This window comes from Aedes albopictus, chromosome 2 (genome assembly GCF_035046485.1).
Source record: "Aedes albopictus strain Foshan chromosome 2, AalbF5, whole genome shotgun sequence".
Classification (NCBI taxonomy): domain Eukaryota; kingdom Metazoa; phylum Arthropoda; class Insecta; order Diptera; family Culicidae; genus Aedes; species Aedes albopictus.
The window spans coordinates 254,897,723-254,910,456 of NC_085137.1; the positions used below are offsets into that span (position 1 = coordinate 254,897,723).

The 12,734-nt window shown below is 47.2% G+C and overlaps 1 protein-coding gene across 1 annotated transcript; it reads left to right on the forward strand.

Moving 5' to 3' along the window:
• The first annotated feature begins 2,470 nt into the window (after nucleotides 1–2,470).
• Nucleotides 2,471–8,871, forward strand: LOC134286474 (uncharacterized). Its single transcript, XM_062848088.1, has 2 exons — nucleotides 2,471–3,054; nucleotides 3,130–8,871. The coding sequence occupies exons 1-2, from the start codon at nucleotides 3,043–3,045 to the stop codon at nucleotides 8,869–8,871; spliced, it is 5,754 nt and encodes a 1,917-aa protein (XP_062704072.1). The 5' UTR covers nucleotides 2,471–3,042.
• The last annotated feature ends 3,863 nt before the right edge of the window (nucleotides 8,872–12,734 follow it).

Here is a 12,734-nt window from a genome sequence, read left to right on the forward strand (position 1 = left end):
GTAGCGAGTGCATGCCCGATCCCAATAATTATGAAAAATGGCAAAAACCGCTAGTAATCGGTAGGTGTTCTGGCAGAAATTATAGAATACTAGGCTTTTGTTATCTGTATTAACAAGATTCTTAGCCCTAGGCTATAGCCTCTTGATATAACTTAGCGTGGTTCAAAAAATCGTTTTTGCTCCACACCGCTTATTCGATTCATAACCAGATTCTATGCCTTCTCCCAAAATTTGAGCTGAATTGGTAGAAAATTGAGAGTGCACAAGCCCTTCAAAGTTTGTATGGAAATTACTATGGGAAAACGAAGTTTTTCATTCAATTTACCGTAGTATTTCCCCAAGTGGCCAAGAGTGTTAGTTGACCCTTGATACTCTTAGGCTACTCTATCAGCTACAACTTTGCCGAAGACCACATTCAAATCGGACGCCTCATTAATTAGTTATCGATTTTTATCCAATTGCAGAAACTGTAACAGTGATCGTTCAGCTTTCCAGCAGGCAACATTGCAACACATGGCGCCAAAGATAGCACACAGAAATCATGGCTACCATGTTTCAAGGCAAATTGCAGTGATGCCCATCGAATAATGTAACCATCATGATCAAAGATTTTCATTCTTAATAAAAATCGATAACTAATTAATGGGGCGTCCGATTTGGATGTGGTCTTTGGAAAAGTTGTAGCTGATAGAGTAGCCTAGGAGTACCAAGGGTCAACTAACACTCTAGGGCATTTGGGAAAATGCTACGGTCAATTGAATGAAAAACGTCGTTTTCCCATATAAATTCCCATACAAACTTTGAAGGGCTTGTGCACTCTCAATTTTTAACCAAATCCGCCCAATTTTTTGGAGAAGGCTCAGAATCAGGTTACGAATCGAATAAACGGTGTGGAGCAAAAACGATTTTTTGAACCACGCTAAAACTATGGTTCATTTCGGGACCCACGCTTTACTTCCCTTCCGAAGGAAGAACTCACATTTTGTGAACTGGTCGGGAGTGGAATTCGATCCCAAGTACTCGGCGTGATAGTCATGTAAGGTAGGGCGGGGCAAGATGGGTCAGTGCCATTTTCGGGCGCATTACTCATGTTTTGATTATGTTAATATTTTTTTTAGATGACCAGCATGAATATACAAAAGTTTGGGGCATTGATTGAAAAATTATGTACTCTCATTGGAAATAAGAAATAAAATGGTTTTTAGCCATTTTTCTTATGCGATACATTCCATATAATCTCCATATAACCGGCGCGGGGCAAGATGGGTCACCTTCAATTTTGAACGTATTTTTGGAGCATTCAAAAGTTATTTATTTTTTATTACAAGACTATCTCATAAATGACTTCAATCAAGCGGAATGAACGCTCAGTATTATAACCTAAAATTATGATAATTTTTTAGTGAAAACATCGATTTTCAAGTCGCCTTAGGACCACTCAAATCGTAAAGTTTTTTATATTCCAAATTTTCAAGTCGCCTTAGGACCACTCAAATCGTAAAGTTTTTTATATTCCAAATAAATTTATAAAATGTTTACTAGTAGCTCTTATTTAATCAGTATGGATTTGGAGCATATATGAATGCGGAACAAATCTTATATTTTGATGTTTTTCGTTGCGAAAATGTGAATTACTTAAAAGGTGACCCATCTTGCCCCGCACTTTTTTCCGGCGCAAAATCGATCACTTTTTAAAACTGCTTGTTTAACATCATATTTTGTATTCAATGAACTTTTTATCGACTTTTAGCATAGCTAACTAGTGTAATCAATAGTAGCGGACGAATACAAACCAATACGATTTGTATTTACAAAGTTATGGTGATCTATTCTTAGATGACCCATCTTGCCCCGCCCCACCCTACTTTAACCATCACACCAGGTCCTTTCCGATATACTAAGCTGTGCTACACGCACAGCTTAGTATTGTATGTCCCAGTTGGGACGTTATTATATTAAATCGATTCAAATGAACTGGAGTGCTCGCCAGAAATTTTCACGCAGGTTTGTATACCGTTCATCGTTGCTATATATTGTCGCTGTTGCGAAAAAAAGTAGCCAAGCATACATTTTTACTCGGGCACCGCAGGCGCCCGACGTCGAGCCAACCGTCGTTGCCACGTGAGCGGGCTGCCGTCGTTGCCGTAGCAACGACCCAGCCGCAATCGCAGCAAGCGTGGGCTGAATTTGAATTTTTTGATCAGAAGTGAAAAAACTGTGACGCGACCTAGAAGTGAAATTTTCGCAACGCGTAGGAAACTAAATTGAATTGTAAAACTCTTTGTTAAACTAGTTAATAATAGTAATAAATCAAATAACAGTAATATAAAGCGTGTTATTAGTGAATTGCGTGAAATACCAGTTTGAGAAGTAGGTTGAAGTGAACCCGGGTGAAGGTGATTAGCTGTGGACAAAATCATCCTACCTGCGTCTGCACCCTGATTAGTGCACGTGTATTGGGAGCCTGTTGGAGCCGAATCTGGTGCTCCTCCCCCGCAACCACGTAACTACCCTGAAACAGAGCAGGTAAACCACTGTCCCGTGATTCGCTACCAGGAAGTAGCTTACATTTGGCCCTTCTCCCTCCAGGTAAACCACTGTCCCGTGATTCGCTACCAGGAAGTAGCTTACATTTGGCCCTTCTCCCTCCAGGTAAACCACTGTCCCGTGATTCGCTACCAGGAAGTAGCTTACATTTGGCCCTTCTCCCTCCAGGTAAACCACTGTCCCGTGATTCGCTACCAGGAAGTAGCTTACATTTGGCCCTTCTCCCTCCAGGTAAACCACTGTCCCGTGATTCGCTACCAGGAAGTAGCTTACATTTGGCCCTTCTCCCTCCAGGTAAACCACTGTCCCGTGATTCGCTACCAGGAAGTAGCTTACATTTGGCCCTTCTCCCTCCAGGTAAACCACTGTCCCGTGATTCGCTACCAGGAAGTAGCTTACATTTGGCCCTTCTCCCTCCAGGTAAACCACTGTCCCGTGATTCGCTACCAGGAAGTAGCTTACATTTGGTCCTTCGACTGCCCATGACCGGTTTATATGGAACAGCAGGTACGACGGTCTGCTAGAATAAATAAAGGTGTAGTTCCTAAGGCTTTAGATAAGTACGTAGTTTATATTCCGAAGCAAAGTAACATGCTTCGTACTCCACCCAACGTCTCGAATGTGAATCCCCACGTGGGGGAAAACGTTGCTGCTCAACCGGACGCGATTCCAGAGAACAAATCTGTCGCCTCTGGTGCATCGAGAGAACCTGCGAAGTCAACGAGAACCCGAACATCGCGAAGCAGCAGGACTGACAGTCAAATCAAGCTCTTGGACCTGGAAGAGCAGAACGAGGAGGCTGAACTGCGAGCTTCCATCGAGCGGGACAGAATCGTGGCTGAGAAGCAGCTTGCTGAACTGCAGATTCAACACGACCTGGCACTGAAGACCGAGCAGCGGAAAGCGGAGTTCCTGAAGCGGCAGCGAGAACGCGATTTGAGGAAGATCGAGCTGCAGTTTGACTCAAGTCACCGATCGGGTACATCGAGCAGATCGAGTACCTACACCGACGTCTCGAAGCGCGTTGCAGATTGGCTTACCGAATCCGATATGGTCAGACCAACCAACGTGCATGAATCGTCCCACTGGATAGATCGTCCGTTCCTACAACATCGCGATGCAGGGAATGCGTCGCCCCCCGACGTCTGGAATGCACCGCCTCCCGGCACATGGAATACGTCGGCCCCCGGCGTGCAGAAAGCCTGGAACCCGGCCACATGGAATGTGCCAGCCCCCGGTGCGCGAAATGCGTCGGCTCCCGGCATGCAGAGAGCTGTAAACCAGGGTGCATGGAATGCACCAGCCCCCGGCCTGCGGAACGCGCCAGCATCCGACGTGCGGAATGCGTCGGTACAAGAACCCGCTGTAAATGAGGTTCTGTCGCAAGCATTCAGAGCACTACAAGGTAGGAACATGCGAGACTTGCCCCCCTTTTCCGGCGACATCATGGAGTGGACCGTTTTTGAAAACGACTTCAGAACATCCACCGAAGAGTTTCAGCTGTCGGACCGTGACAATCTTCGACGACTGAACAAAGCGCTTCACGGAAAAGCAAGAAAAACTGTAGAGTCGCTGCTCTCATCGCCTGACAACGTGGAGCAGATTATGCGAATGTTGAAGTCGAACTTCGGCCGCACTGAATGGGTGGTGGCGAACCGACTGGAGGCGCTGAGAAACCTGGAGACCGTAAAAGAGGGAAACATCGAGTCCTTCCGTGCCTTTTACAATGCGGTAATTGGTACCAAGGTGGCGATGACCAACGCGAGGGCGGACAACTACCTGATGAATCCCGAACTCATATCGCACCTGGCTGAAAAACTGCCTGCTTTCAGCAAACAGATGTGGGTTCGGCATAAGGCCGCTCTGATGAAGGAAGGAGTCGCCATCGAGTTCGACACTTTCTCTCGTTGGTTGGAGGATGAGATGGACAACCAGCTCGCGAGTCTCAACCCTGTATTCAGCGTTAAGAAGCCCAGCTACCAGCCGAAGCCGAAGCCGACAGTCCTGAACGTCAACAGTCGCGACGAAGTGGTAGCGAAGAAGTGTCCTTTGTGCTCCGCAAGCTCTCACTCTGGCCTGGAGAAGTGCGAGCAGTTCCGGAAGCTGTCGGTTATCCAACGTCGATCTGCTGCTAACTCCTGCAAGGTCTGCTATATCTGCCTGAAGTTCGACCATGCGAGGAAGAACTGCAAGTCCGAGAAGAAGTGTTCCATCTGCAAGAAGAACCACCATGAACTGGTCCACACCGACGAACCTGCAAGGAACTCGAGGATCAGTCGTACGGACGCGGCGAGTAGTGACGATAATGTCTGCAACTTCAACGGCAAGAACACGAACACACTGCTCCGAGTTGGAAAGGTTAAGATTCGTGGTCCACAAGGCGTCGCTGAAGTATTTGCGCTCTTCGATGAAGGTTCGTCTCTCTCGATGATGGATGCGGCTGTGGCAGAGAGCCTCGGATTGCGAGGACCGATTGCTCCTGTGACCTACCGCTGGACAAATGGGATCCTGCACAAAGAGGAACAGTCGATGATGCTCTCGTTCCGAATTTCTGGACCTTCCGATCAAGCGAAGTGGTACGACGTGAACAATATCCAAACGGTGACAAACATCGCCCTGCCGGCGGTGAAGTTCGACATGGCGAGAGTAAAGCAGCTGTACCCCATGCTCGATGAAGAGAAGCTGGCTGCGATCCAAGATGCCTGTCCCTGTATGCTGATTGGATCGAACAACGCAGGTCTGATTGTGCCTCTGAAGACGGTGCAATACTCATTGGATGGTTTGCAGCTGACTCGATGCCACCTTGGATGGACAATCCATGGAGTAGTGGACCCAGCCGGCGCCGGATCGAGCAACCATCATGCGTTCCTGTGCTCCGAAGACGACGACATCGAGCTTACAGATCTGGTGAAACAGATGTACAAGGTTGATGATTTCGGGATCTCTGGCCATTCGGTGAAAATAGCCGACGAAGATCAACGAGCACTGGACATCATGCACCGTACCATTACACGGCGTGGTGATCGTTTCGAGGTTGGCCAGATATACAGGTACAACAACTTCGTCTTCCCGGATAGCAAGCCTCAAGCCCTACGACGTCTCCAGATCATGGAAAAGAAGATGGACTCGAATCCTGATTTCGCTGATCGGTACTGCAGGAAGATCCAGGACTACGTCGACAAAGGATACGCTAGGGAATTGGAACCTGATGAGCTAACTGAAACTCCGAACACCTGGTACCTGCCGCATTTCAGCGTGGCGACTGATGAGAAGTTCCGCTTGGTGATGGACGCCAAGGCAAAGTCGCACGGATTTTCCCTGAACGATCTGCTACTGAAGGGTCCGGATTTCGTCCCTCCGCTGATCGCGGTACTGATACGGGCCCGAATGAAGAAGATTGCCTTCGTTGCGGACATACGGGAAATGTTCCATCAAGTCCTCATCCGCAGAGAAGATCAGGACTCCCAGCGATTTCTTTGGCGTGGCATGAATCGCACGGACCCTCCTAACGAGTACGTTATGCAGGTGATGATATTCGGCGCAGTGTCGTCTCCGTCGATGGCACAGTTCATCAAGAACTTCAATGCGAAGGAGCTAGAAGAAAAGCACCCCGGCGTCGAGCGAGCTGTCGTGAAGCAGCACTATGTCGACGACTACTTCGACTGCGCGGACACTGAACAAGAAGCCATCGAACTGGTTCAGCGTGTCATTAAGGTGCACGATCAAGGCGGATTCAAGCTAATGAAGTTCTCGTCAAACTCCCGTGCCGTGTTGGCATCTCTCGATCCGGAAATCGTCGCGGACAAGGAGAGCGACGTTCGTGTCCTCGGAATCGAGTGGGACCTGCAGTCCGACGAATTCGTCTTCCCGCTAGACTTCCCAAAACTGGATCAGCGATTCCGGACAGCTGAAGCCGTGCCCACGAAGCGGCAACTGCTGAAATTCATGATGGGTATCTTCGATCCACTGTGCTTGCTCAGTCCGATCACGATTCAGCTGAAGATCATCTTTCAAGAGCTGTGGCGACTGCAGTCGGGATGGGACGATGAGATTCCTGATGGTCTGGTGCCGAGATGGATGGAATGGCTGAACGAAACTGCAAGACTGGGAGAAATTCGACTACCGCGGTACTACCATCCGGCGGTGCCATCCTTTAGTGATGTTGAACTACACGCTTTCTGCGACGCGAGTGACAAAGCTTATGCCTGCGTGATTTACATGGTCCACCGCCGAAAGGAAAGATCACATGTTGCGCTGGTGTACGCGAAATCAAGAGTAGCACCCCTGAAGTCGCAGACTGTGCCGCGACTAGAGCTACAAGGATGCGTCCTGGCAAGCCAGATGATAAGCGTTCTTCAAACGGAGATCATGATCGACATTACCCGGCTGTACTTCTGGACCGATTCGAAGATCTGTTTGTGTTGGTTGAAGTCGGATCAGAAGTTGACGGCCTATGTCGGCGCACGCGTAATGAAGATTAAGGAGAATGGTCACGGAGTGCAGTTCTGGCACTGGGTTCCGTCGCAGCTCAACGTGGCGGATTTGGCAACGAAGTATTCGAAGATTGGCAGCATGCAGGAATGGCTGCGTGGCCCAGACTTCCTCTACCGGGATAGCTCTACCTGGCCGGTCGACGAATCGTTGGAAATGTCCTCCGAAGAGTTCACGAGCTTCCACTCCGAAATAACCGTCAAAGATGTGACCGGACCGCTATGCTGTGCGGCGTTCAAAGAAAACTTGATCGATCTACCCGACATCGCCAGGTTCTCGGATTTCAACCGGCTGATCAGGTCAACTGCGTACTACCTGAAAATGAGAAGACTGTTAGTTTTGCCGAAACGAGAAAAGCCTGATCGGTTGACGATCAATGTTCGTGACATGGATGAAGCAAGAAAAGAGTGGTACAGGAAAGTACAATCGGAGACCTTCGAATCCGAGCTGCGTAGCTTAAAGATGTCAGGCTACGTGAAAAGTAGCAGTCGTCTGAAAACATACTCCCCGTTTCTCCACGATGGAATCATTCGGATGCGAGGTCGTGTCCAAGATGACAGCAAGCCGTTCGAGGTGAACAACCCGGTGATCCTTCCCGACGGCCATCCGTTCTGTACGCTGCTGATCCGGATGTATCACATTGCCAACGCACATCAAGGCCTGGAAACCGTCATCAACAACGTCAAGGAGCGCCACCGGATACTGAAGATCCGTTCGCAGGTGAAGAAGTACACGATGTCCTGTGTGAAGTGCCGAGAGCTGAGAGCGAAGCCAACCGTTCCGCAGATGGGAATCCTGCCGCCGGCACGAACAACCCCGCACGTGTATCCGTTCACCTGTACTGGCATCGATTACTTCGGGCCGCTTTCTGTAAAGGTCGGCCGGCGCGTGGAGAAAAGGTGGGTTGTGCTGTTTACCTGCATGACGTCGAGAGCAGTACACCTGGAAGTGGTGCCATCGCTCGATACGAACAGCTGCCTAATGGCAATACGCTGTTTCATGTCTGTCCGTGGACTGCCGCAGTGCATCATGACCGACAACGGTACCAACTTCACCGGTGCCGACCAGGAACTGAGGACGCTCGTAAAGTCACTGGACCAGCCGCAGATTGAGGAGTCGTTGAGCGTTAGAGGAGTACAGTGGAAGTTTATACCCCCCGGTGCTCCACATTTCGGGGGATGCTGGGAGCGATTAGTCCGCTCCGTCAAAACTGCACTTGGTGCAATGCTGCGAGACCGACACCCTACGGACTTGGTGCTCCGGACGGCATTGTGCGAGGCGATGAACACTGTCAACAATCGGCCGTTGACGCACGTTGCGGACGACCCCCTGGATCCTGAACCGTTAACACCGAACATGCTGCTACTCGGACGGAACAACGTGATCCAGTTTGACCACGATTTTGACGAACGGGACCTGGACTGTCGTGCCGCCTACAAGCATTCCCAGATCTATGCGGATCGTTTCTGGCGCAAGTGGGTGGCCGCATATCGCCCGGAGCTCATCCGGAGTCGCAAATGGCCGGACAACAGGAGGTATCACGAGTACAAGGTTGGTGACATTGTGATGCTGGTGGACGAGACTCTACATCGTGGTAACTGGCCAAAGGGCGTGGTAGAGAAAACCTACCGTGGCCCGGACGGAAAAATAAGAACTGTTGAGATACGAACTGCGAAGTCACGGTACAAGCGACCCGTCAGCAAGGTTGTGTTGCTGCAACCCATCAGTTCGTCTTCTGGCCCGGAGAATGTTGCGAAAAAAAGTAGCCAAGCATACATTTTTACTCGGGCACCGCAGGCGCCCGACGTCGAGCCAACCGTCGTTGCCACGTGAGCGGGCTGCCGTCGTTGCCGTAGCAACGACCCAGCCGCAATCGCAGCAAGCGTGGGCTGAATTTGAATTTTTTGATCAGAAGTGAAAAAACTGTGACGCGACCTAGAAGTGAAATTTTCGCAACGCGTAGGAAACTAAATTGAATTGTAAAACTCTTTGTTAAACTAGTTAATAATAGTAATAAATCAAATAACAGTAATATAAAGCGTGTTATTAGTGAATTGCGTGAAATACCAGTTTGAGAAGTAGGTTGAAGTGAACCCGGGTGAAGGTGATTAGCTGTGGACAAAATCATCCTACCTGCGTCTGCCCCCTGATTAGTGCACGTGTATTGGGAGCCTGTTGGAGCCGAATCTGGTGCTCCTCCCCCGCAACCACGTAACTACCCTGAAACAGAGCAGGTAAACCACTGTCCCGTGATTCGCTACCAGGAAGTAGCTTACATTTGGCCCTTCTCCCTCCAGGTAAACCACTGTCCCGTGATTCGCTACCAGGAAGTAGCTTACATTTGGCCCTTCTCCCTCCAGGTAAACCACTGTCCCGTGATTCGCTACCAGGAAGTAGCTTACATTTGGCCCTTCTCCCTCCAGGTAAACCACTGTCCCGTGATTCGCTACCAGGAAGTAGCTTACAGTCGCGCTTATCTTTTATTAGAGTCCTGCGGCGGTCGTACGCTCGCAGGCATACCGCCGCATGACAGTCGCAAGGCAAAACAAAAGAAAAAGTGTTCCCGCCAAAAACAAAAGCACGTGGGTTTCGCGAAGTGGCAGATGTTTTTAAATGTATTTGTGACGAACGGCAAGAGTAGCTCAGTGGAATGAGTGTTCTTGCTGTCAAATCCCATATAGTGGAATTATATACTTTTAAATCTGGTGACGCTGTTATGATTAGTGACTGTCGCGCTAATATCAGAAGCCAGAGGCAGATAATCGCTATATTCTGATTTTTCTTGAGAGGCATAATACCTAGACCGAATATGAAATAAAGAAACATGATTCTTCAAGTAGTGACGGTGCAGTGGAATGAAAAGGTTCCTGTAGTCAGCCGATTCATATTTGAATATCAATTGATTGCTTCGGTATCACAACACTCCAGCTCGAAACGCCAAGCAAGTCGGCTGTTCGAGCCCGTATGAAGTTGATCATCAATATTAACTTCTTTTCTCGATCAGCCTAGATAGCTGTGTAGTGTCGGTAGCGATTGTCTCAATTGGCTAAGAATAACACTACGGACCGCCTGTTCCGGTGGTAAGAATCCACCAACAGGTGACTCCTAATTCATGGTGTGATGCGGCTTTATGCTTACCGTACCTAGGAATGAATGGCGGGGGGGGGGGGGTCTTATAAAAACCTAACCGCTAACGGAGCCTGTGGAGTACCAGGGCGCCCTCCACAGTATGTAGCCCTTACTGCGCTAACCGGAGCAATGGTGCAGTGGACCTTGTGTTTCTCCGAGACAATCAGCTGCCCTTCTTTAGTCTCACTTGAGGCTAAATAAGGGCGGGATTATGAAGATGTTGCTAATTAGTTTAAACTTTCACTTATATGGTTTCGCATTATGCGATTTACACAGTGCATTCTGTGTATCCTCGCCTTTGGCGTTTTCCAATCGATACCGATTTATAGTTGCTACACTCATCTCTGAACTAACCACCAGAGATGTATGTGCTATCACAATTGATGTATCTGTTGGAAACCTCAACAGGAAATACGTCTATTGTTCTGTGTATTTACCGCATGATGAACCATCCCCTACGGATGCTTTCAAACAAATCATCGCATACTGTACTTCAAAAGGCCTTCCGCTAATTGTTGGCAGTGATGCTAATGCTCACCATATAGGGTATCGGGATGCTTCGTTGGCATAGCCCCCTCGTTCGGCCTATCTCAATGTAAACCAAAAACTCAAACAAACACGCATAACTGGATATCGGAAAAGCTATGCGCCAAACAACTGTAACATTTCGTTTCAATTTTAGCACTTTGGAGCATTGAAATTGAATGAAAATGCCACTTTGTTTAACTTTTGTAGACGCCATGATTCTTCGGCTTAGTGGGTAGTCTATACACATGATCATAAATGGCATGATTCTGGAACATTTCGAATTGACTTTTCAATAACTGAACATTTGATGCGACGGTTAAAGACGCTATTTTGAACTTGTGTATTTGTTTTCAACGAATAATAACTATTTTACAAATTGAATGTGGGCCGAATATTGAGGACATTTTTTTCACTATGTACCCAAATCTTGGCCCATCAGTAAAGTGACGTCAAAAACAACGATAAAAAGGCGTCAACAACATTTCTTGCGTAAGAACCAGAAAGAACGAACAGGAAGAAAGCTTTTGTGTACGGTGACTGTAAAAATATAACACAATAATAGGTTTGCGTTGTTTTCGTTACTAGATTAAGAAAGAACTTTAGTTAAAGTGATTTATTTATAGTTTTTTGAAAATTTGGCTCCGAAAATGTTATTTAAAAGTAAGATTGGTGAACAAACAGAGATAATACTTCAGCAGAAATATTGGAAAAATAAGATAATAAGTGGTTCTAGTGCATGGAAAGCAATAGGCCAACGTTGTATCCACTAATAGGCCAATTTTTGTACCATAGACCAACGTTGCATACCATCGCATCGAATCTTTTCAGCTTAATTAAGTAAATTCTTGAATATTTACGTAAGTTTACTTCCAATTGGAGAAACATGCATTGCCTAGAGTGTGTAATAGAGTCAACATATTATTTCTAGTGCTATTAATTCATGAGTTATGGTCAAAATTGTCAAGGCGGCTTGCAAATTAGGCCAAGGAATGGTACACATACCCTAATCTGGGGCAGCTCAGACATTAACTTGAGAGGCTCCAGTTTGATGGAGTACTTAAGTAGTACAGATCTTGCATTACTTAACATAGGCAACCGCCCAACCTTCATGGTATCTGCTAGAGAGGAAGTGTTAGATATAACGCTTTACTCTAGCAGAATTAGTCACGAGCTGACCAATTGGCATGTGTCAGATGAAGAATCTTTATCTGATCATCGCTATATCTTTTTTGAACATTTAAATGTTACTTCGCAAACATTGCGTTTCAGGAGTCCTCGGTCAACAAACTGGGATCTTTATACTGATTTGGTTGCAGCCAAATTTCATGGATATTCACCATCCATTGACACTCCAAGTGATTTAGATGATGCCGTTGATACTACAACGACCTTCATCATGGAAGCTTTTGAAGAAGCATGCCCTCTACGGTCTGTGAAGATCACAAGAGGAACCCCTTGGTGGAACTCTGATTTGGCGAAACTCAGGAAACAATGTAGAAAGAGTTGGAACAGACGACGTTCGGCTGGTTCGGAGGCTTTCGGGTCGGCTCGCAAGGCCTACAGGAAAGCTCTCCGGTCTGCTGAACGATCCGGCTGGAAAAACCTTTGTACAAATGTTTCCAGCTTGAGTGGAGTCAGTCGGTTAAACAAAATCCTTGCGAAATCTAAGGATTTCCGGGTGAACGAACTTCGTTTGCCAAATGGCGATCTGACTTCCTCTGATGAGGAAGTTTTGGAATGCTTATTCAGCACACACTTCCCTGGATGTGTGGATATTACATCTTCGGATGATCCTGATGTCTTTTCTTGTAGTTATGATTCTTTAGCTTCGGCTCGGAGTATTGTAACTATAGAATCGATTGAGTGGGCTCTTAATAGCTTTGCTCCTTTCAAATCTCCTGGAGCAGATGGGATTTATCCTATTTAGCTTCAGAAGGGATTTGATTATTTCAAACATGTATTGAAAAAAACAACTTGTTTGCAGTTTTGCTACAGGGTATATTCCCAAATCCTGGAGGGATATTACTGTAAAGTTTATT